The 26,403-nt window shown below is 41.9% G+C and overlaps 2 protein-coding genes across 2 annotated transcripts in view; one reads left to right on the top strand and one right to left on the bottom strand.

The window, feature by feature from the left end:
* Window positions 1-15,040, top strand: part of MEGF11 (multiple EGF-like-domains 11) — a 270,798-nt gene extending 255,758 nt beyond the window's left edge. Inside the window, exons 22-24 of the mRNA XM_014536317.1 lie at window positions 6,964-7,020; window positions 13,312-13,518; window positions 14,213-15,040. Of these exons, the coding sequence (XP_014391803.1) occupies window positions 6,964-7,020; window positions 13,312-13,518; window positions 14,213-14,373 (425 nt within the window). The 3' untranslated portion in view covers window positions 14,374-15,040. The remainder of the gene's footprint in view (window positions 1-6,963; window positions 7,021-13,311; window positions 13,519-14,212) is intronic.
* Window positions 15,041-21,969: 6,929 nt separating this feature from the next.
* RAB11A (RAB11A, member RAS oncogene family) overlaps window positions 21,970-26,403 on the bottom strand; it is a 23,426-nt gene continuing 18,992 nt past the window's right edge. Inside the window, 1 exon segment of the mRNA XM_005862068.2 lies at window positions 21,970-23,675. Within this exon segment, the coding sequence (XP_005862130.1) occupies window positions 23,536-23,675 (140 nt within the window). The 3' untranslated portion in view covers window positions 21,970-23,535.

The following is a 26,403-nucleotide window of genomic DNA, read 5'->3' as shown; positions in this document are numbered from 1 at the left end:
TCCTGGGTCAGATCCTTCCTCTCCCCTCAACCCTGGACTGCTGCCTTAGAAATAAGGAAGGCTTTTTGCTTCATATTTAGTTAAAAAGAAGAGGTTGAAATGCTCTGAAATTGCCCTCAGCCCTGAGCACAAGGATGACAGCTCACTCCAGCTGGCCCCATTGCTCATGGCTGATCTGAATGAAGCCTCCTACACCTTGTATTTACAAAACTAACATCATGTCAGCCCTTTCCTGCTACATGTTGCCTACCGTGTGCCCAGCTCCATGCTAGGTGCTACAGGATAGAAGGAGGTGGCCCAGATACAGACCTTACCTTCAGAGTCCCTGGCCTGCAATCCCGCCACCTCCCAACTCCCACCCTGGGGTTTCAACCAAAGCAGGTATCCTCTGATGAAAGCCCAGAGATTTGGGGATTTTCTTCTATGACTGTAATAAGCAAGGTTGGCCAGGTTTTCCCATGCCATTCCACTGGAATCCCCCAGCCCTATCAAGAGGTCCTGGAAACCACAGGGCAGGAGGGCAGGACTGGAGCCAAGGGGAGTAGGTTTCTCTTTATGGCCTCACTACTGGGATCTAACCTTGGGGGGAGGCAGGAGAGGATCAGCACAGCCCTAAGTATTGACTGCGGGACAAGCGAGGCTGTCAAAGCCAACATTTCCTCATCCATGCTCCTGGTGCCACCCTTCACACTGGCAACATTACCGTGCATCCTGCATGCTTCAGGGAAGGCTACCGCAAGGGAAGGGGAAATCAGGCTCCACAAATTTCAGTAGGGGTAGTGGATGCCAAAAGTTTGGGGGATGGAGGACTTGGCTATCCCTTTGCAGAGGACCCTCAAGACTGACCAGCCCAAGCATTAGTATTGGGGCATCTCATGCCAGGGGCAAGAGTATGATGGTATGTGGCAACTTGTTCTCTTCCCAGATTTGTCTCAAAGTAGCAGCCATGCCCAGTGCTTTTCCAATTCCAGCTACTACGCACTGGAGTGCGGGGGGCCTGCCACCAGCCAGGCCAGCACTCTGGACAGGAACAGCCCCACCAAGGTACCGGGCCCCTGACTCCCAGCCCCTATCCACTGTCCACCCATTCAGCCCTCATCTCTGCCCAGGAAGGAACTGTAACCACCCCCTCGCCCCCCCACACACACACTGGAAGGTCCCCCTGGAACTAACTGCCAATACATTAAACACAGCCCTGTGGTCCATGGGACATGTAAACACTCTGTAAGCATGTGACAGGGAACCTGCAGGTTACATGGAGCCAAAAAGTAACCAATAGGAATCACATGTAACTAACCACAGCATCACTCAGTATAACAAACCCCCACACCCTGTATACAACCAGTTGGTACCAAGCCATGTGATCATATAATCATGTGTAACCTTGTCACATAACTATGTACATACACCATGTAGCCACTTTTACCACATGTTAACACATGTAATCCAAATACTACACCACAAACCACCAATCACTGCAGTAGGTTACCAATACCATGTATGCAATCAGCACATTAGAGAGTAACCACTATTACTCAGGTAACCAGCTAATGTCCTTGTACCTGGACATACCACACGTCATCAGTGCACAACCATTTATTATAATCAGAACTAATGCAAGGGATGCGGGACCCAAACATCAGCCATAGTTAGTGTTCTCATTAACAGCGAGTCCTGTGGGCCTTCCCTCACAGCTCCAAGCATAACCCTGGGCTGGTGGCAAGATGTCATCTTACAGGCCCTTGGGCAAGGATGTCTCAGAACATGTGTAGTGAGCCCTGCTGGTGTACCAGGACCCATACCTGGCAAAGTGGGAGGTTCAGAAATGAGGAAGAACAGCCTCAAAGACCACAATGTTTGACAGGCTCATGCTGCCCATACCTCCTGACACCCACCTATGTATATACACACAATAGCAGGCCCAGACTCCTGGCTTCCTGTAACACCCCTCCTGCCAGGAACATGGACAGGAGCAGTTTTTATATTCCAGGCCTCTGCCCTAGAGCTCGGGGAAACCTTTCTCCCTGTCTGCTCCACAGAACTGACAGCAATGCAGCTTGAACCCCCTAGACCAGATACTGTACAACCAAGAACAACCACTATCAAGCCAGCATTCCAAGGCCACACACCTCTGATTTTCCAAATGGGAGTGCTGCACACAGGATGCCTTGAGGCCTATATGCAAGACTGTGGCCATCAGCCCCATACACAGCCCTATAGCTCAGATCCCCATTCCCAGCTTCAGCTTTAGGCTTATCCGAGGAACTGAAAGCTAAGGGAAAGGAATCGCATTTCCCAGAAGGAGGCCCTTGATTAACTAGAGCCACATTATCAAGGCTGCAGCAGGTAAGAGACAGAGGATGCCAGGGATGACAAGGTCCTTTGTGGCTATGTCATTCTTGGTCTCATTCTAATAGAAAAGTGTCAGCCACTTTCAGTAAAGTGCTGGAGTTCCTGCAGAGGAGCCCACTTATTAACTCTCTGGCTCACCTTACCCCAGGGTCCAAAGTGGCTCTGTGTGGTCCAAGACCCCTCAGCCTGGCAGATAAGACATAGGTAGCAAAAGCAGGCACCTGTGATGAGATAATATGCATATGGGTCCCGGAGCTGAGACCATCTGAATTGTAGACCCAGCTCTGCCACAGACTCCTGTGTAACCAAGTACAGGACCCACAAGCAGGACCTGTAAAATGAGGATAACCATCCTTGCCTCATATGGCTCTGAAAATGCAGGAAGAGGAAAGATTACCAGGGGTCCTCAAACTACGGCCCGCGGGCCACATGCAAATACAAATATTGAATTTGTTCCCGTTTTGTTTTTTTACTTCAAAATAAGATATGTGCAGTGTGCATAGGAATTTGTTCATAGTTTTTTTTAAACTATAGTCCGGCCCTCCAATGGTCTGAGGGACAGTGAACTGGCCCCGTTTAAAAAGTTTGAGGACCCCTGGATTACACCATAAGGACACCGTACCCTGAAGCTTTCCCTTGGTCATATGAAAGGGAGACTCTCACACTCAGTCCCGGTCTAGTGGCCGAGGTGCCAGTGATGTTGCAGGCGGCCTCAGCACCATCCTGTGCTGGAGATGGCCTCCTGTTGCAGGTGAAGAGTGCCAGAGCCCACCTACTTCCCCTATCAGGATCAGCTTGGTTCAGGCAGGTTCTCTGCCCTTGGGAGGACCTTCCCCTGCCCTCCTTTTCCCCAAAGACCTGGAAACCCTACAGCTTCAGCCAGGCAGCTTAAATGGGTGTATGCTCTGCTCTGCTGCCATGAGCCACACCAAGGTGGCCTCTCACAGAACACCTAGCTCTCCCTTTCCCTCAACACTAGGACATAGGTGGGTGCACAAGGCTGGGAAGAGTGAAGTCTGGGCAGGGGGCACCTCCAGGCACTAGGTATTAACCGGCTCTCCTACTTTCCAAACAGCTCAGTAACAAGTCCCTTGACAGAGACACAGCAGGCTGGACCCCTTACAGCTATGTGAACGTGTTAGGTCAGTAGTGGTTTGACTATGGTCCCTTGCCATCATGTCCTACCCTGTTCTCCTTCTCTGCACTGAGGGGGGCCCTGTCCTAGCTCTAAGAGAGAAGGTTAGTAGATGAATTCTGAGCATGATTTCCCCCAGGGAGAAAGGGTGTGGGGGGGAACCCCAAGTGCCTGTTTCAGACTTATAAGCAAATGAAGCCCAGGACCCTCTTCATTCCTATATTAGGGGGTAGGGAGAGGGTGGCTGTGACCCAGGGAAAGAGATGACTAGAGCCCCAGGTATGGAGATTCCAGATGGAGGCCAAAGATGCACTCACCATCTAGAAAAGGAACCCCTGTCTGACCCAGGCCCCAACAAGGTACCCCTTTCAAGGGTTTCTTCCACTGTTCTAGTGGACACCAATTCCTATAAGGGGTGGGATGGGGGTAGGGGTAGAGGGGGTGGAGAAGCAAGGCCAATGGCCTCAGCTCTAGCAAATCCCCAAGGCCCTGCTGGCCCCAGCCCCTTTGGATGCTACACATAGGGGCCCTAATTTCTTCCAGCCTGCCCTACCATGACCCTCAGACCCCATCCCCTCCCCTGCCAAACCAGGGCCCTGGGAATAATGGCTCCTCCCTGTCATTCCTCTCACTAGACTCCCATTTCCAGATCAGTGCCCTGGAGGCCAGGTACCCGCCAGAGGACTTCTACATTGAACTTAGACACCTCAGCCACCCCGCTGAGCCACACTCACCAGGTTAGACAACCCCAGCCCTACCCTCTATCCCTAAGACTCTCATACCAGTCCAGACTCAGCACTGGCCCTACCTCCCACTCCTGCCCCTCGCTTGACCCATCCCCATTCATCCAAGAACTCTCCCCATTGAAACCCCCCTCCCTCCAAACATGATTAGTCTACAATCCCAATTCCCTAACAAATGAGACCTGCCTGCTCCCATCATGGTCAGTGGATGTGGACAAACTATGACTGGTATTAGAGGAAGGGGACACAACATAATTGTAATCCCTGCAGTCCACAGACTACAACCCAAAACCATTGAGAAATGACCTGAGGATGGCAACATCTTTGGGGTTACCTGGGTCATCTGAGTGTGGATGGCAAACAGAAGGCTCTCTCACCCAAAGCCCAATGTCCCCCAGACCCACCAGTGGCTTAGGCTAAGCTCTCCCAGATACTAGGGTAGGGCTGTCCCGTAGGGATCGGAGAAGCTGGGGCAGGATGTGTCAACAAACATCCTCTGTGCTTATGTATTAGGTTTAAATTTGGTAGCCTGGCAAATATGCAAAAAGGATACTTGGAAAGTCAGTCCTGCAATGAAGATTGTGGGTAGAAGTTACAGGAGGTATCACAGGAGCAAGAGCTATGAATGAACAGAGAATGTGGGTTCCCTACAAGTGCCCCTTTAGGGCAGGACCTCAGCACACTGGACAACCTTGGCCTGAGCTCAAGCTCTAGCTGGTTTCTAGAGCTCAAGGGAAACAGCTCTATCAACCCCTGCAGGTCTTTGGACCCGGTAACACTAAATAAAGATTCCCATTCATCTGTTGATTGAGTAGGCATGGGCTGCAGAGACCCTGGACCTGTACCCAGGAGGCTGTATTCTTGGCTATGGGGCTCATGGGCAGTGTCCAGGGCATTTAGTAACCCCACCAATTACATCTCCTCCCCCGGTGCCCACTTTGATTTCATTGCAGTCTCTCAGTCTCCACCCTCAGGCATGGTTTTGTTACTCTGATCATTAATATTGACATACAGCCATCAATACACAAGCTTGCTTTTATTAATGGATGAATGCATTACCAAAAATTATGGAAGATAAAATGCTACATGTAATGGCAGTATTCAATCCACCCAGACTTCCTCTGCTTCTCTCTTCAGCTTTGCAACACACACACACACACACACACACACACACACATACACTACCACCCCCCTGTATCTTTTTCCACATTGGAGCATCCTCTGGGCTCAGCCCAGATTTTTCCCTGCTCTGAGATCTCACTCTTCAACCAGTGTAGCTAGAGCCACCACTTAGTCATTTGGGGGTTTTTATCCAACCAGGCTGGTGGCCAATGGGAGAGAATACTTGGAGAGGTCTAGTTGCAACTCAACTTCTCACTTGTTGGTGTGGTCGCAGACAAGTCACTGCCCCTCTTTGGGCCTCTATTTCCTGTTATATGAAAAGGGGAAAAGTGAATAGCCTAACCTCCGTCCCTCAGGGAGGGCAAAGGAAACCCTTGTCTGGTGTAAAATGCTGACCTAAATGCCAGGGATACAGACTATTGCAGTCATGTTTCTGAAGGGCACAGGTACTTACTGGCCAGTAGAAGAATAGCAAACCTGAGAAAACCTTAGACCTGGTTCTGCCCTATCACTCAGTAATGTATGGAAGGCCGGCAGACAAGAGTAGACTCCTATAAATTCAACTTGGGAACTCTATGTGGAGGAGATATGGGGAGTATCTAAACAGCCACAGGTTGGTTTGTCAGTATCAGAAACTAATGAGTCCAGAGGAGCCAAACTGTAAGCACTTGTTGCATGTCTTGCCTATATTGTGTCTTCAATCAAAAGCTGGGGGTGGGGGTAGGGGGTGGAAATGGCTCCGACTTTGAGCCAGTGTCATTACTGCTCCAACCTAAAAATGCCAGACAATTTCTTTTCTGGGATCAACAGCTACAAAGAACCTGACCTTCGTCCCTAAAGCTGTATGTCCTGCCTGTGGCTTGAGCTCAGGACCATGCACTGAGGGAGCCTAGGATAAATTGTGACAACTGAAAGGGCGGAAAGAAATCCTTGGGATTGAAAAACACTGATAATACTTTTCAGAGACAGCTCTCAATTAGCTGTAAATGGTCCACCCAAAAAGGAAGGAATAACTAAGAAAGCTGACTGTGGATGGGGAATGAGTGTATATCCCATAAAGATGACCTCAGTCACCTGTCCACCTCCCTCTCTGGGTCCCCTCAGTCAAGCTTCTGATCCAGAAGAGGAGAGGCAGGACCAGAGCTGAGAGGTAAGAAACAGTCTTCCACCCTATTCTAAAATCCAAAAGAACTAGGATTTGGAACAACAAGCATCCTTCCCAAGCTAAAAAGGGTTCTGATTCATTCCTTATCATATACTTTTGGAGCCTGGAACTTCACCTATAGTGACTGTAGGTGGCATCAGAACTGTCTTTGATCGCCTCCTGTAAAACATTCCTCTCAGAATGAAGGTTAAAGAGGAGGAATGCTGAATATGCCAGGGGGCGCTGTAGCTCACCATTAATGCTTATGAGCCTTTTAAGAATTACTATATGGCCAAAAAGATTTAGAGTAAAGTAAACCCAGAACAATTTTCTAGCATTAAAGAACTAGTTACTTTCTGGGTAGGGGAGAAAGAGAAAAAGGCAAACAAAATATTGAAACCTACACATGCAGTCCAAGTAAACCTCACACACACCCATATTTTTCTTCCCTTATACTCTTTCTGCAGGTGCTTGTGGAATGGATAGACGTCAAAACACATACATTATGGACAAAGGCTTCAAAGGTAGAGTATCCAATCCTGACGTCCCATTAGAAAGGGCTTAGCAAGATAAAGAGTACAGATCTGAAATGGCCAGAAATTCTACCAGAGAGAACTGCGCACCTGTTCCCCCCAAGCCCCTTAAAAGTTAAAAGACCACAGGACCTGGGGCTGCTGGGTAGCTCCGCCCAGGAGGAGCAACCATAATAATAAATTCATCTTTCGATCTCAGTTGCACCTGCTTAGCAAATGCTGTGGGTTTTTTATAGATGCCTAATAAATGTCTTTGGAAATGTAGAACGTCATTATCCAACCAATTAGTACGAGTTAAACTGATTAAAAATCTGAAATAAAGTCAATCTACCTGCCCTAGAGGCCTCCTGTCATTGTACTGGTAAGGAACGCCACCCTGCCACCTGCTGGCTTTCTGCGGCATAAGGAAATGAAAATGATACCCTAATGATGAATGGCACTCCACCCTCAAGAAATCTCTGCCCCAAGAGCAGGGACACCAGGACTAATCCCAACACATGGGAACTCAAGTCGGGTCGTCCTTCTAGGAAGTCTCTGAGTAAAGCCACGATGAAAGGTCAGGTCCTGTTCCTGGGCTGAGGCCCGAGGTTTAAATGACAGAAGGTGTGAAATAGGTGGCTTTGGAACCATGTCACTTGCTATTCTGTCACTTATTAACTGAGACCTTAGACTGTGAGCTCCCCAAGGCCCAGTTTCCTCATCTATAGGGTTGGGATAATTATGCCTATAGTCCTGTTGTCTAGCAAGGCTGTCATAGTATTCAATAAAATCACAGATGGGAAGTGTTTTTGCATATTGTAAAGGATTGTACTACTGTAACAAGGCTGTCCTTTTGTCTCTGAGGTCTATTTAAGAGTCTCAGCCAAACCAAGTAAGAGATGACTGACAGCAGAGGTCCCAATGGATATCGTAAATCTAGCTGTGCCCTAGAATCACCTGAAAAGCTTGCTAAAACTACAGATGTTCATACCCCATCTCCGCAAGATTCTGATGCTGTAGATCTAAAGTGGGGCCCTGGGATCTGCATTGGCACAGAGCATCTCAGGGTATTCCTATGCAGCAATGACCCAACTAACACTTAGAAACCACTGATTTAGACTGACCCAGATTTCCTGGATTACTGTTCTGGTCTATCCAACTCAACCTCAGACACACCCAAAGACACAACCATTTCCTAACCAAGGAGAGCTAGTCATCTATAGCCCTTGGTAAGGTAGCTATTAGAAATGGGGTGAGCTAAGGGTGGGTGGTGGTGGTGAGAAGTGCGCTCTGAGCAAGAGACAGGAAGGGCGAGTCTCCATCAGCATGTTAGAGTGCACACTGCTCAAGAGAATCATCTGGAGACAGGTCATCCCTAGGCTCCTGGCCAGCTAGCGAACACTCCCTTGGGAGCATTATTCTGGCAATTTTCTGTGAGTTTTGACTTAAACTATCCCAGTGAAGGCAAGCACCATTACAGCAGGTATAAGGCTTAATACAGAAAAGACAGCTCTACTGCTTTAGCACTGTGAACTGAGACCTGTTTCTTTCTCAAATAGGCATGAGGTTTGGACAGAAATATTATTAAGGGCCTTTCCAGCTCTAAAAATATGCATTACTGAATCATAAATAAGCTCAAGACAGGCCCAGACACCTCAACAAATGAGTACACAACTTTCCTATGCACTGTGTTGTCCTGCCCATTGTGATTAGAGCTACTTTCAGACTTGCAACCATGAATATAAAACAACGCTAAGGAGAGCACTGTCTCTGCTTCAGTGTCATTCATTCCTGTTTTGTGGTCATATATCTGAGCCTCTGAGTGCAGATTTTGTTTCACCACTGTGGCTACAATCGTCCTTTAACTTAGAGAGAAAAGAGGGCTGTGTAGGCAAATGTACCAGCATGTGTTGGGGACCAACATATCTGAACAAGAGAATTCAAAGAGGAAAATGGAATGTCCCACTTCAAAACTTTACAGAAGTACTTATCAAAGACATGGAACAAACCCACAGTAACTGGCTGACCTCCTAAATAAACACTTACTAAACTAGTTTGTACCAGGAATGAACTTATTTCCTAAACCTACTGGACCAAACAATTACGAGTGAAGAGTCTTTAAGTACTCTCTGAACTCCCCCTTTGCACAATGATTTGGCAACAAACTACCTCATGTTCAATTCCTTGTCTATCAGGCATTTCAAATTGCTGTAGAAGAAATCTTCCCCAATACCCTCCATCACCTTCATGATCCTGAAATCCTGGATTCCACCGTTGCTGCCATTTTTCCCACCTTATGCCCTTTGGTAATCTAACCAAGTCTCTTCTTGGAGTTGCCTTGGGTTCCAAGGTAGTTAGGAGCCCACTGATATCCTGAAAACTTTTTTCAACTACTGTGGTTCTCCTGACTGATATCTTCCCTTTCCTCTCCCCATATCCTTGTCTCTCAATCCAGAGAAGATGCTAACTTCAGGCCCAGAAAAAGGCAGTGTGGCCTTCTAATAATAGTAGTCAGCTAAGATGGGATTCCTAAGGTTTTCCCCAACAGTAAAATATTGGCCTTAGCTAGATGTTATTTGAACCTAAAGCCCTGGTAAATTCAGATCCCACCTACAAGGTGGCCTTTGAAAGTCACTTCCCCTTCTGGTTTGCTGCTCCCTTTTACAAATTAAGATGTCTACATTAGATTTTAGAGTTCCCTCTGCCTCCTATAGTATATGGCTGTGTGTGATTTCTGGGAGGTAGGAACTAGCTGAGAGCAAATGCTAGGGCATTATTGGGCTAACCCTTTAATATTAATACTAATTACAGGCTAGGAGGAGTGACTGACTCCCCAGAGCTTGGGTAGCCTTGGTTGATGCTTCCCCTTTCTTAGTAAAATGCCCTGAAGTGCAGGGACTGGCCTTGGGGAGGGGCGGAAGGGTGGAACTCTAAAAGGATGAGGAAATATCTTAGAGCAGCTGGTTCTTCTTCCCCTTGTCCTGCCCTCTCCCCCTCATCTCCCTCCCTCTGGGCAGGCAGGTAGATGACTCAGCTGGAGAAGGGAGTAGCTTCCCGCTTGCCTAGATGTCCCCCAACTACCAGTTCCAGAATCCAGATTATTCCATAACTCAATACCTTTCCCTACCACCTCACTTCACCTACACACACACACACACACACACGCGTACGTACGTACATACGTACGTGCGCACGTGCACACTCACACATTTCATCCTTTTCTTTACTGCTGACCTCTTTATGGAAAACACAGCTTCCCCCTGACACTAATCACCTCCCCCACAACCCCAACTTCTCTTTTATCCATTTAGGTGTGTCCCCTGCTGCAGATCAATTTATTCCCCCAAACTTGAAACAGCCATGACTTTTCTGGTGGAAATTAAAAGAGGGGCACTATTGCCTGGCTGGGGCTCTATTAGGCATTGAGCTAGAGCTCCATGGCTCTCCCACTGCCAAGGCTCTCCTCACTGAGGCACACTGCCTTATCCCTGAATCAGTCAAGGGATATCCACGAAAAGCTTAGAGCTTGGCCTTTCTTCTTCAGCAGGGCTTGGCCCTATAGATAAAAGGTGTTCCCTGAAGGTAAGGTGAAGCTGTTGCAGATATACTTTGCATTTAGTACAGATATTGGAGAAGAGCACAGGAGCACAAGGAAACTGATAGGAGAGAAAAACACCTTGATTGGGTATCAGAGAAGACAGGGGTTGAGTCTTAACTACTTACTAACATTAAGCAAACTTTATGAGTTTCAGTTTCCACGTTTCTAGAGTAGTAATACTAGTCCTTCCTGCCCAGCCTCCTTCACAGATATAACAAGTTTCAAATGACTAACCCGAAATACTAGTTTTAAGTGCCACACAAAGTGAGCTATCGATATTCCTTAAGTTCTAGAAGAGTGGTCGCCAACCTTTCGAACCTCACGGACCACCAGTGGTCCTCGGACCACCGGTTGGCGACCGCTGATCCAAAGATTTCCTTAAACCAGTGGTCGCCAACCTTTCGGACCTCACAGACTATCAGTGGTCCACGGACCACACCGGTTGGCGACCGCTGTTCTAGAAAATATGCAACTGAGGCAGCTGCCAAACAAAGTAAATGGATGTATTTGGGAGGACAGGAGGGGTGAGTTGTTAGGACTTCTCTCAGGAGACAGTCCTTCTTTAAGCAATTCCAATCCTCAGCTTCCAAACAAGCCACTGAGGCACACTGCCTTACTCCCTGGCTGGTAAGTTCAGAACACCCAAAGTGGGACCAATGAGCCATACTACCAGGGTTCCTGGATTTAGCCCCACTCCCAGTTGGAAGAAACAAAGTACTCACTAGAAGCAGGTCGTGGTACAGGACCCATAGATACCCCTTCCCCATTGAGCCTCAACAGCAGCTGGGACAATGCAGCCTCCCTTTAGTCCTTGGTGGGGCTGGCTGAGCCTGCTCATTGTCTAGCAAGAATGTTTTCTCCTTTTGTCTAGGGTTTTATGCTAGAAAGAGGCCATAATCTAAGATGGAGCCAAGACAATATCCCTCTCCACTGTGGGCTAAGTTGTGATGGAAAAGTGTTCTGAGCCTGGTTCTAGAGCTTGCTTTGCTACTGATTAGCAGTATGACCCTAGAGAAGTCATTTCCCCATATGAAGCCTCAATTTCCTCATAAGCAATGGGGGGAGGGGCGAGAATCATATTATTGCTCTACCTACACCACAGGGTGTTATGAACACTTGAAGGAACTAATAGGTCAATGTACTTTTGTACAGGATTGAAGAAATGCTACCTGCTGAAACAGACATCAACTCTACACCAACAGAAAAGTAAATCCCCTCACAATCACCATTAGGGAAGAAAAGACTACTTGTGGTAACACATACCTCAACTACTTCAGCCACATGGCATGTTCTGTTCTGTTCTCACTGTACAAAGGTTCATCTAGTCACCCCTCAAGTTACAAGATCACTTTCCCTTTACATTTCCATCAATTTCACAAGTTGGAAGCAGAAAGCAGAGATAAATAGCAACCCAAATGTAATTTGTGATAGTTCTAGAGAAGGATCATCCAAGAATATCACCACCTGCTACCACTTGTAGAAATTTAGAATTGAAAGGCGATTTAGATCACTCTCGACTTTCAAGCCCCTCCAACTCAGTGCTTGTTTCTAGACGCGCCCTCTCCCCACCCCCTACCCCCACCCCCAAGGCTGGCAGAGCCTCAGACAGATGAGGACCAGAACTGCCAGGTCACAGAGAGTAAGAGTAATAAAGCCCTGATCACTTGGGACAATCTACAAGAGGCAGTGATCATCTGCAAAAGGGGAATGGGGTAGAGATTGAAGGAAGGGCTCCCCTTTCCTCGTGTGACTCCATCACAAAGTGAACTTTCTCTAGTGGAGCTAGTTACCTGGCTTTATATTGGGAAACTAGTTTGTATCTCTTTACCCTAACATTCCTTGAAGTATGGAGGATGATGCATGCCTGAGGGGTGGCAGGAGAGGAAGCATGAGTTCCCTTAGTATCAGAGAAAGTTATTATTAAAATAGGTTTCATTTAGCATTCACAAGAACTGAGGTAAATAACCCCAGAGAATACATTGCAGGCTTGCGAGAAAATAGGAACTTTCCAAAGGCTAGCTGAAGACCCAGGTGTTTCTGAGACCTCTATTACACTTCTATCTGCCCCACCTCTGATCACAAGCTTCTCAGAGAACAGGGATGCAGCCAATTTGCTGCTGAAAGGATACCAAATTGCTAGCACCTGTGCCAAAACACACACACACACACACACACACACACACACACACAAAACCTCTTCTGAACCTAAGCATCTTAATCATCAGAACAAATTCAGAAAGAATGGTATTACAGAAAACGCACAGCCAAGTAGTCCCAAGGCATAGATTTAAGTCTTGGCACTGCCAGTTATGAGCTGTGTGACCTTAGCCAAGACATTTCATCTCTCTCTGGGCCTTCATCCTATAAAATGCAAACTATCAACTATCCTTGCAGGATTTTGTAAACATTAAATAATAGATGTGAAAGTACATTATGAATATCTTAAATTAATCTCTCTGGTGCTATACCTGACTACTAAAAACAAAAATGTTCCTATCCCTCCAAAAACATAAGTTTTTTTTAGGAAAAGAACTCTGCCTACTTATTAAGTACGTTGAATGCTTTCCTAAGTAAATCTTGGACTATCACAGGCTTTTACAGCTCCAGGATCCTGAAAGCACATGAACTTGACTGCAGTCTGTTTCTGGTATTTAAACTACGTCTTATGTCCTTGCTTATACTAAGAAATCTCTCTTGCCTTGCAGATTACATGAAAGAATCCGTGTGCAGTTCTAGCACTTGTTCCTTGAACAGCAGTGAAAACCCTTACGCCACAATTAAGGACCCACCCATCCTCAGCTGCAAGCTTCCAGAAAGCAGCTATGTAGAAATGAAGTCACCTGTGCACAGGGGGTCTCCGTACACAGATGTGCCATCCTTGTCGACATCTAATAAAAATATATATGAAGTTGGTAGGTGTCTCAAATAAGTAACTTAGCAAAATCAGGGCAATAGTGCAGCATCTGAAATAAAAACAACCCCTCTCTACTCACCCTGTCTTGAAAACACACGTTTTTCTTTTTATTGCTTTTTAAGGAATCCAAGGCGAACTGCCTTCCCCAGGACTACCCTCCTCTCTCATGCAGAAAATCAAATTCTTGTGCCAACTCTGCTTTAAAAAAAGAAACATACCAGGACTAGTATGACGCAGAAATACTGGGGGTGGGGAGTGGGTACACACACATACACCTCAACTGATTGTTGATACAAATCCCAGTTTAAAAAAGAAAACAATCAGAACAGAATATTTATTAACTTTCTAAATCACCACCTTCTATTTTCTCCCAGTTTAACCCATGTGCCTGGGCTCAGTGCTAAGAATAGCAGTGAAAACCTTACGCCACAATTAAGGACCCACCCATTCTAAATATTCTAAATATTTAAGACATTCTAAATCTCTGGTTTTGACCAAGCTTTGGATGGGATTCTGACAGCACACTCACTTATGTTTGCCATCTCTTAGCATTAGTCCTAACCCTCATATTTATCACAGATTTATAAATCCCTGGCTTCTCTCACCACCCAGTTAAATAGAACTCTCTTCCCCCCAACATGACAACCAAAGCTAATCTGTTCTCTGAACTCATTTTTCACTATATTCCTTAGAGCCCACAGTCAGTGTGGTCCAAGAAGGCCGTGGTCCCAACTCCAGCTATTTCCAGAATCCATACGACCTACCTAGGAACAGCCATATTCCTGGTCATTATGACCTCCTCCCAGAAAGACTGAGTCCTGCCAATGAGCCCTCCCAGGACAAGCAGTCTTAAGAGGGATAAGCTTCTCTCTTGCAATGTGCTCTGCTGAATATTCTCTGACTCTGAAAGAAGACAATCCCCTGACCTGAAATAATGGTACAGACTGACTTCAGCTGCGTGTTAGTTATTACTTTCACCTGGAACTAAAGAAGAGCTTCCAAGTGGGACTGGGGTAATTGCTCAAAAGGTCTGTTTGCAAAGGTAAATCCTATCACCCACCCAACCCCCAATGGATTACATGATCTTTTAAAACATTTAAGATACAGCTACTCATCAACATCAGCTAAATATAGCTAACTATATTTATTTATATATTTAATTATCTGAAACATGATGCTTAAAGAGCATGTAGAATAGGTTTTATAAACCTTCCTAGGAGGAAAGGGGGACTGGGGAGGGGAGAGGATTAATTTAAAATACCTAAAATGTACTAGTATATGTACTTTTGGTTGCTGTTACCATCAACATCTGTTTGATTACCTAAGATAATTAGTACATAGACAAAAAACTGTGCTAATATCAATCCTAAAGTACCTGTACATATATGTCTGGTCTATCAAATTACAATGGCCAAGATTACAGATTATTATGTAGTCTAATGCTAACAACTTCAATTTTTTAAAATAAGATTTAAATAAACACAAATTATGTGTAGCACTGAACCTGGCTTAACATCTCAGATGAGAAATTAGAATCCATACTTCTCTTATTAGCACCAAGTATATCAGGATACTCAAGAACCTGCATTTTGCTATCTAAAATAGTATAGATGAAGCCTTTTTCTAAGAGTCAATTTCAGTTTAAAGAACATTTTAAGAATGAACCAGAGTTTGTGAGTTCAGCTATATGCAACCAATAAAACTGAAAGCTAAAATAATAATAATACATAAATACAAATTAACTTTCCCTCTTCTGCCCCTGCTGGTAGTAGAAGAAAAGTGTTTTCAAAGCTCAATAGCCTATTTCAGTCTACAACAATATTTCTGGCCGGTTTTGACCAAATCTTGCCAATTCAAAGTTCCAGAACATTGCCAACTCAGCCCTGGCCTTGTCATATCTCCTTGGTCACCCAACACCTGAGTCATTCCATGGGAAATAAAACTGTGATGCTTTAAGCAAGCAGTCACAGGCTGATAAGAATTAAGTATCCCTAAAAATGGCTATTTAGCCTCTAATCAAGGTTATTCGGTTGGCATTCCTTGACTCAGAAGAGTATTTGCTTTCAAGCATTTCTTCATAAATCTAGAGCTGGATATAATATGGAACTAGAAGTGTAGAGCAGGGGTGGGGAACCCTTTTTCTGCCAAGGGCCATTTAGATAATTATAACATCATTTGCAGGCCATACAAAATTATCAACTTAAAATTAGCCTGTTATATTTGGTCAAACATTTAATTAACTCACCACTAATGCCTGGGCAGGGCCAGAACAAATGATTTCTCAGACTTTATACGGCCCACAAATCAGACATTCCCCACCCCTGGTATAGAGGAAATTAAACAAAAGAGGATATATCAAGTTAAAATTGCTTAAAGTACATTATGCTTTCTGATGGAATTAAATTGAAATGATGAAAGAATGGACTATAATCAGTTGCTGTAACATGATGTAAAAACTTTATAGTAAACAGCACATAAGGACATGAAGAACTTTTACTTTCTACCTTAAACCCACCACCTGCTGAGATGGCCAAAACTGAATTACAATGAGCTAATGCTCCAGATCCCAGTATTCAGACATATCTATACCTTCCATTACTAATGAACATAGGTAAATAGGCTCAGGTGAGTCTAAATGGAGTCAGCTCCCAGGCCCTAAAGAGGACCTCCTCACAAGAATTAAAGACTGAAAGGGCAAACCATGAAAACTAATGGGCACCCCTATACCACTCCATTCTCTGGTAATAGTTCTGCCAGTAAAAATACTTCCAAAAGGTATACAGAAGAGGAAGTACATGACTGCAAAGCTGGAATAGCTGCTACAGGAAGTGTGGGAGTTCTGAAGTCCTTGATACAAATTGGAAGTCTGCCATGGAACCCATTAGTTTGGCCAATAATCAGCAAAAGCAAGGACAAAAATGAATAACCCCCCTCCCCCACTTCACTCAAGGCCTAAGCAAATGTTGTTAGGGGAAAATAATCTAATACTTAACATGAATGCTGCATGTGTGCATGGGAGCAAGCAATCAGCAATAGCAAATTTACTTTCCAAAAAGTCTTATTAAATATAAATACTAGAAAATTACTTTGTAGACCCAAGTAAATATTTCTCATACATATGTAGAAAAAAATATAGATAAGAGGCTTACCTCAGTATTTCAGGGCAGCAAGTGCTCAATTACCTTTGTGAAGCAAGAACTAAGAATCATGGTGAAGTCAGATCAGCAAGGAGAACTTCATCTCAAACCCAGGTTTTATCTTCTTCCCTTACCCTGCATGTACAGTAACTGCTGCCTGGCAAACTGCAAACAAGCACTATCACTCAAGTTCAAGTTTCACCTCTTTTTTGCCAACTGTCTTCTAGGCAAATTTCAGCAAGAGGTGGCATGGTGGAATTGCTAAAGCACTGGATCAAGAGATTTGAGTGTTACTTGCCTTCTCTGGGCTCTTTTTCCCCTGTGTGTAAAAAAAGGAAGAAGCAAATAGGGGTAAGGGAACCCTAAAACCCTTCAACTCTAGCATTCTGATTTTTAAGGAAAGGTACCACAAATTAAATCAGGCAATACAGGAAAAGGGAAAGACAGAGGGTGTGATTACTTGATGGTGACAACAGTTGTCTTCACATACCTAAGAGTTACTGGTAAGAGACATTTCAATCTTATAGAGCAACTGTTAGGAACTTCTGTCTAGCACTGTCACAAATAAGTTCATGGTCAACCTAAACATGTGCATTTTATTGACAACTTGGAAAGATATGTTCAAGTATTATACAGAAACTAAGTCTTCACTCAAAGTGATGTGCATATAATTCAAATGAATAAAGAAAACAATCATTGTACAACAGCATAAGTGAGACTGATATGGCAATACTTTTTTTAAGCAACGCAGACTTGTAATATATTTGTTCACTGTGCAGAGGGATCATACCTTGTACAAAATAAAATTAATTTCTCAAACTAATTTACAGGAATGCCTACTGTTGTGCTGCAAACCAAAAATGTGTCTAAAATCTACACCTCAGGTTTACCAGTAAAGGTAAAACTAACCTACATTTTGTGTGGTCACTTTAGACTGCTAGATGAGTGAAAATTACCTCATGGGTGCTTGAACATAAAGTGAAAAAGTTTTATCAAATTTATAACAAGAGAGTCTCTTCCTTTAAAGTAATGAATGGGAACTACATATTCTTAATTCATATCCAAAAATTACTGAAATAGCTCATAAACATTAGTATACTCAAATAGAGAATTTCTTGTTTTCACAACGATATGGACTCAAAGGCAACTATTACAGCTTGTGCTCAGCTTCAGAGGCACACAGGTAGTTCTATGGCAGCGGTCGCCAACCTTTCGGACCCGGCGACTGCTGTTCTATGGAATGGGGATAAAGGCAAATATAAGGGCCACCTAATTTGCATAAGAGCAATGAATAGCTTTCCATTAGAAGTTATCACCCAGTACTATACTCTGGATGCAACTATTTTAGGACCTTTTAAAACATAACCTTGTGACCTAACTAGTAAAGAAGCAGCAGGATTAATTTTATTATAAAATACAGATGCTAAAAAAACAGCTTATTGAATGTATTTAATGGTATAATTTTAAAATTTCTCCTTCAGACTTTCAAAGGTTTGTACATACTTAAGTCAAATTAAAACATTTCAACTGGTCTGTTTACAAGGCTTATGTGATACTCAAAAGTACTCCCATTTAATAAAATGTTTAACCAAGAATACATTTTTGCTAGTTTGAGATTAAAACTTGTTCAGAAAAGACCCTCCTCTCCTAACAATGAACAACTCTCAAGGGCTGGACCTTGACATCTTAATAAAAGATAAAACATAATCAAAAATTTTAAGGCTAAAAAGGGCATTTAGTGAGAACAATAGTTCAAGATTATGACTTAGGAGGCTCAGAATACCACCCAACACCATAAATACTGCAGGTTTTGTACTCAACAGAGAAGATTCAAGAATGATGCATTCTATTAGCTATTTATCTAGTGTGTGGCAAAAGAGATGGAAAATCCTTCTTAGAAGGGATGGGTGGATACATAGGGACTCATTATACTATTTATAATTTTGTATAATTAAATATTATTTACATAATTATAATTTTTTATAATTTAAAATTTTTTAACTGAATGGTAATTGTCAAACTATAGCTTCCCAAGCTAAACTAAAATGAACCCTAAGGTGAGCCCCTTCACTCTTTAAGATGGTTCTTCCTTATCATCTAACACAAGGTTAAAGGTGGGGGATAAATAGTAGGAATATAAATATGAACAAAGCACATTCATTCCCTGTCCTTGTGGATCTTACAATGTAGCAAATACAAAAGGGCAGGAGTAAATGGAGGGCCAGGTGGTTAGTGGACTTGAAGAGCTAGAAAGACCCCGAGCAGTGGTCCAATCCAAACCCACATAAGGTAGATGCTCTGGTCTGTAGCTAGAGTTGTCAGAATCCCTCCTCATTCCAGCTTCTGCCTCCCAAGCCATTGTCTGGCCCAGCAGGTGACCCTCCAGAGCCTTGTGTAAGAGAAAACATGGGGACCTAAGATCTTACAAAGTGCTGTTATTTAGGCATCCACTTAAATGTAAACCTAGACCAGTAACAGATTCCTAACATCCTCCTCCAGAACTGCTTTCATATCAAAGATAGAATCCCTCCTCATTCCAGCTTCTGCCTCCCAAGCCATTGTCTGGCCCAGCAGGTGACCCTCCAGAGCCTTGTGTAAGAGAAAACATGGGGACCTAAGATCTTACAAAGTGCTGTTATTTAGGCATCCACTTAAATGTAAACCTAGACCAGTAACAGATTCCTAACATCCTCCTCCAGAACTGCTTTCATATCATACCTACAGAAAAGTGTTGAATCCTGGGGCTTCCCAGACCGTCCTGTTTCAGGCATGACTTTCTATAATATTCTTAGGTCTATATGATGAAATGCTTTGACAGAGAGGCTAGTACAATATAGTCAGAAACCTCTTATAGATAAGGAACTATACCACTTCCCTATAGAGATCTGAGAAGATGGTATGCTGAGAGACTGAAAGTTCTCAGTAGGGGAATGGGTACTAAAAGCAGTAGTACACTTATTCATTGGGATGGGGATAATAAGATCTAAGATCTAATGCCATTAATATCATGTTCTTTAATAATTGGTTCTACTGAATAGCTAGTGCTGTGGATTGACCTACCTTCTTTTAGATTCCTATTAGAAATTTTAAAAAAATTAAACACAGTATGTTTTTAAAAGTTCTCTCCCAGACATGAGTATCTTTTAAAGTGTATATTAAAAACCAGCAATTTTAATAGTAAAAGCCAAAAAACAAGCAGTTCTCAATTTACAGTTGACATAGCAGCCCATCAAGTGCTCCTCCCCGCTTAGCGCATATGGTACTTTGATGCATACCATATTGTGAAATTGACAGTCATTTTGCAAATGTTCTGAAAGCTTTCATCTTATTTAATGGAGTTAAGATGAAAATAAAGATAACATTCTAATCAAGTTATGATGATAAAACCAAAATCATCAAGCAAAGTATATATTTCATTTTTACTTATCTATTAAATTTGAATTAAAATGAATAATTTGGCTCTAGTACATGAAGAGAGAGTTCATTCATAGCATTAGTGAATTGGAGCTGGGGTAAACCCCATAAATAATTTAATCTAGTCCCCTCAATAACTGGAAGGTGAGGCTCAGAAATAAAACGACTGAAGAGCTGTGGCTAGAATCCACGTCTGTCACCCAGTCCAGTGCTCTATTATACTTTCTTTTAACTTACAGAATTTGCTTATTTTCTCCTACCTGCCTAGTATCAAGTTCCTTTCAAATAGTCTTTTTTTATCTTCCAATTCAATTTTCAGGGAAATAGATACTTCAATTAAAATGATCTCTCAGACTAATGGTTTTCCCTTACATAAGTTGTAGTGATAATAGCATTTTGTATTGTTTCATCGTTTCCATCAGCTTCTTACAGTTTGGGAAAACACACCATTCTTTAAAACTTTAGAATGACAACTCTAGTTTATTTGGCACAGTGCATAGGTGGTAGAAAAGGTGGCAGAAAAGAGGTATGGCACCAGCACAGCCCCAATCAGGAGAAAAACATCAGCCCTGTTCTTTTCAGCTCTAGTCTGACTGTTATGCTAACCCAATAAATGACGTGGTGGGAGAGGATCCTTTCATGGTCTTTGTTCATTTTTTTTCACACAGGGAATGAGTATCATACACAGTCTTTATACAAAATTCATATTTTGTTTTAAATTTTTTTCAGGCTTATAGTGTTTGTGAAACAGCAAACCAATCTCCATTTTCTCCTTTGTTAAAAGAGCTCCATAAATTGAAACCTAACAGGTTGGAATACGTTCTTAATTATCCACTCAGTCCTTGAATTATTCTGCTTCTGGTACTGGCCAAAATTGTCTAAGTAGTCATTTTGTCTCTTTAAGGTAGATGGAAGAGATAAACACAATAGCTCAAACCACTAAGAGCATTTGTATTTTGTAAATACAAGTCAATAAAAACAAAAATTTAAGATGTTCATTTTCCCAATGATTAAATAAATATGCCTAGATTTAATGGGCAATCCAAACCCTTAAGTTTAACTTTCCAGCAGAACCCTTCAGAACTTAAAAAACTTCTGGCATAACTCATCAGCTAGTATTCCTTAGAATTTAGCATACTCAATGCAATGGCTAAATTTAAAAACTTACTCTTACAGAGTAATAACTCCTATTAAAAAGAAATCATAGATAGCACTTGAGTACATTTACAAAGAAGTTTAACAAGTCAAGATGGCTGACTTTTCAGGAGACTATAATAAATTTTTTTAAAAATCAAAGTTAAAAAAACTAAAAAGTAGGGTCAAGCAGCAAAATATTTCTACTAAACTGCCTTGGGCCCTAACTGTCATATTTTAAAATTTAATGTTTCTTACTTGAAAGTTTGTCTCATGAGATACTGTTCAGGATGAAGATACTTGAAATGCAATCAAAGCCATTTTCTATTACTTCTGGTTTCTTGGACTGCTCCCAAGATCCAACCATGCCCAAAGCAACATTAAGTCTATACTTGATAAAAATTCAGTTACTTTATCATTTTCAATTCACTACCTATTTTTTCCTTCTCTTAAATAATTTTGTAAAAAACTGACTACTAATTTTCAGTAAAATAAGGAGCAATGGAGCCTCTTCCTGGGTCTAGTGACAGGGTTATGTATGAAAGTACAGAGATTAATTACGTCCCTTGTATTTCTGGTAATACTTTTTCCAAGAAAAGCACAATTGAACTACATGTCTAAAACCAAAGCTGAATTCACACAATGGTGCCTCCAACTCCATGTTTACTCTGTAATGCAAGAACCTATAATATCTCATTCATCAGAATCAAATATTCTATGACTATATCCAAAGCAAAGGGAAAATGTAATCTGACAACATAAAGAATAGTCCCCCTATAACTGTTTATTAGAATATGAATATATTCCAAATCAATAACTAAAAAAAAATGCCAAGTTACAGAGCATGCATAAAATACAAAGTAGTGATTTACAAACAGATAAATTATCATACTAATACACTAAAATAAGAAAACCAAAATGACAAACCACAGCAATGCCTTCAGTGTGCCCCACACATCATGAGCATCGCAAAAGACAGGAGATTAACTGTGAAACATAGTAATCTATGCAATCCCACACATATATATATTTTGGGGATATTCCACCATCCTGAATAGAATCACTTCAGTTGACACAACTTTCAGAACACTGCAGAGTAAGTGCTTAATATTATCCACAAGAAAGTAAAACTAAATATTAGTGTGCACATTTTTGAATGAGAAACTAGTTGCTCCATTGATTTCAATAATGTAGTGGAAGAATACTATTTCAGGTCTGTATAATGGCCTAAATGCATTCTATTTAAACTCAAAGTACTATTTCATCTTAAGTACTAAAAGAATACATGCCGTTAAGTGATACTACTTGAGTAGAAATTAACCTCTCACTGTATTCTTTTGACATACTGAAACCAGATATTTAACTGGACTATATTCCATAATATACTGCAAAACTAAACAATCAGGATTATTAAAAGAATTATCCATGCCTGCTGGTGAATATGGTGATAAAACTAGGTTGCATTTCATTTAATGGAAGGTTTTGAGACAAAAATTACCACTTCACAATTTGATACTAAGAGCATTAAACCAGTTATTGCCTGAGCAATAAAATGCCACCTAATCTACTGCTGGGATATTAGATAAATTAGATGACTTATCATTAAACTTAGGCTGCCTGATCATTCCAACAGAAGCACCTCAGGTAGAACTCCACCAGTCTCTCCAATTCCCAGCCTCCAGAACCCATAACCATAACACAACTGAAAACCACAATACAATCTTCTGTGTTTATTAAGATAATTCTTGCCCAGAAAAAAAGGTGCCCTCTCGAATCAGCTTTGATGCTTACAAAAAGTACATAACCCTATTAAGGCATTTTAGAAAGTGACTTCCAGAATAATGGAAAATTTTCAAGCTCTCAAAATCCTGCTATGCTTATAGGGCAATTCTTAGCTTTGTGGTAATATATAATGCACTGAGAGAAGAGTGCATGAATTGTAAGCTGCTCTGTGGCAAAATGATAGCTTATTTCTAAAGTCTTCTTAGCCTGATTTGATCAAGACCAACAGGTCTGAGCTTCAAGTGATCAAGTTCTATTATGTCCTACAGTGACAGGTTTCCATGATGAAAAGGAAACAATCATTGAAGAATCCAAACATTCAGTTTATTAAACTAAGGCTAGTGAAGCCATAGCATGAAAAAAAGCTGCAGTCATTCGGGACAAATGGGTGATTTTATAAAGCTAAAATCAGACTTAAAACACAGAAAATTTGTTAAGTATGAGGAAGTAATAAAACACAAAAGTGACCACAAGAATTACAAATATATTTAAATCTCAGACCTGGGAAATGGACTATACACAGCCTTCTATGGGAGAAGAGAAACGCCTTATATGTTCTGACAGCACTGCACCTTTGGCTTATTTTCAGTGGTTGGTGGAACATGAATAGGAACCACATTGTTGCTTGGAGACATGTCATTTTCACGTCTGTCTGACATTTGCTTCTGGGAAACAATGCGGTATATCTCTGAGTGAGGGGAAAAAAAGAAACAGCAATACTCAGTGTTGAACAGACCCATCCAATAGTTGACATAAAAGATACATAAAGGTAGAAGATACATTTGCAGGGAAAACTGCAAATAAACTGAACAGAAAATGCATAAATTTAAAGTTTTATTATCAAACAGCCACTGATTAGAGTCAACCATTATTTTAACAATTTCCCTTGGATTAAGAGAAACAAAGGTTTTCTATTTCAGAGGGAAAGATTCACCAGTCAATTAATAAATCTTGCTTTAAAGAAATTTCATAGTTTATGGGCTTAGATCTAACTTAAACCATGAAAGCCCTGGTCAGATGGCTCAGTTGGTTGGAGTGTCATCCGTACAACAAAGGTTTGATTCCTGGTCAGGGCACATACCTATGTTGTGGGTTTGATCCCGGGCAAGTACGTACAAGAGGCAAACAGTTGCTGTTTCTGTTTTTCTTTCCCTCTGTCCGTCCGTCCGTCCGTCCGTCCCTCCCTCCCTCTCTCTCACATCGATTCTCTCTCTCTCTCTCTCTCCTTCCGTCCCTCCCTCCCTCCCTCTTCCTCCCTTCCTCCTCCTCCCACTCCTGCAGTTCTCTCTCTCTAAAAATCAATAAAAATATATCCTCAGATGAGTATTAAAAAAATAATTAGACCATGAGAGTATTTTAATTGTACCCTTAGCAAAAAACCTATATACACTGACACTGTACCACAGAAAAATAAAAATAAATTTGTACTATCACGCACATTAAGGTATTTTTCTTGGCTGTATAGGGAAAAGCCCAATTTCATAAACATGCCAAAATCCCAAAGAATTCTTGGAACAGGAGAAAAAGATCATGTTTATCACTGCCTCCTACACTAAAGATAAATTGCAATTAAATAATTATTCAAAACAAGCAACTTAAGATTTTACATGACACTTATCAATACTACTTAGTGTCTACTCCTTCCACTAAATGTTAAAGCTCTGTAAGGAACAAAACTGTCTACCTCATTCATTGCTATATCTCCAGCTTATAGCAAATAGTAAAGGTTTGATAAGTAACTAACTGCATGAATGTTATTAAATTCCTACAGCAAGTATTTTTAACACATTTTATTTGGTCTTATATTGCATCACCTAAGAGTATTTCCCTCTGGCTATATTATATATCTTATTTATCTTTGTTCTCCCAGTGCTTCCCCCCACCCCAAATATCCTCAAAAGGTAAGGGAATTCTAAAACTACAACAAATGACATGATATGCCCTACTATTATGATGTACTATGAAAGAATCAATGTATTCCCATCAAGGACATCTATGTATTCCTGCCAAAAATGTTTAAAATGAATTTATCGTGAGGAAACAACTAGATAAATTCAGATTGAGGGACACTCTACCAAACAACCAGCTAAGACTCTTGAAAAAAGTTGCCATAAAATACATTTTTAAAATGGGGTAAATGTTCTATATCTGTGCAGTCCAATACAGTAGCCACCTATTTAAATTAACTAAATAAAATTTAAAACCCGATTCCTCTGTTCACTAGCCATATATTTTTTTAAATATATTTTTATTGACTTCAGAGAGGCAGGGAGAGGGAAAGAGAGAGATAGAAACCTCAATAATGAGAGAGAATCATCCAGAGGGCAGCTCCTGCATTGAATGTCTGTCCCTTGGTGGTCAGTGCACCTCATAGCAACCAGCAGTTCTGCCATTTGGTCGATTTGCATATTAGCATTTTCTTATATAGGACGAGAGGCCCAATGCACGAAATTCGTGCAAGGGGCTCAGTCCTCGCAGCCCTGGTTGCCTCAGTCAGCCCTTACAGCCCCAGCTTCATCAGGAAGGTAATCCAGAAGGTAGTCTGAACGGTTGTTCTGCTGTTTGGTCTAATTAGCATATTAGCTCTTTATTATATAGGATTTTAATATATTTTTATTGATTTCAGAGAGGACGGGAGAGGGAGAGAGACAGAAACATCAATGATGAGAAGGAATAACTGATGGGCTTCTTCCTGCATGCCTCAAACTGGGGATCAAGCCCACAACCCGGTCATGTGCCCTGACTGGGAATAGAACTGTGACCTCCTGGATGCTCAACCATTGAGCCACACCAGCCGGACAGCACTAGCTATATTTCAAGTACTCAATAACAACCTGTTATCAGTAGCTACTCTATTTGATACCCCACATATAAAACAATTCCATCAATGCAATTGACCAGACCCTAGATTTAAAATGTAATAATCAAATCTATAAAGGACATTAGTACACACAGGAAAAACTACTGCACATTATATAATACAGTATAAACACAAATTTCTTGGATATGGTATATGGTATTGTTATAATGTAGGCGATTACCTTGTTCTTAGGAGAGAAAATACTCAAATATTTAGTAGCAAAGTGCCAAAATGTGTACAAACTATTTTCCAAAGATTGAGCAAAGGGGGGAGGGAGGAGTATATATACACATGTAGAAATAAACTAAATGTGACAAGTTGATGATTCTAGATGAAGGGTATAAGGTGTTCACTATATTATTTCTGTAATACTTGAAAATTTAAAAAATATCCTATCTAATAAAAGAGAAACATGGTAATTAGCCGTACACCTGCTACCCTTCCCATTGGCTAATCAGGGTGATATGCAAATTAACTGCCAGCCAAGATGGCGGCCGGCAGCCATGCACTGAAGCGAACAGGGAGGCTTGCTTGCTCCAGTGATGGCGGACTCCAA

The sequence above is a fragment of the Myotis brandtii genome, unplaced genomic scaffold (assembly GCF_000412655.1).
Source record: "Myotis brandtii unplaced genomic scaffold, ASM41265v1 scaffold160, whole genome shotgun sequence".
Classification (NCBI taxonomy): Eukaryota; Metazoa; Chordata; class Mammalia; order Chiroptera; family Vespertilionidae; genus Myotis; species Myotis brandtii.
The sequence above is the reverse complement of the archived record's forward strand: the minus strand, read 5'-3'. Positions and strand labels throughout refer to the sequence as shown.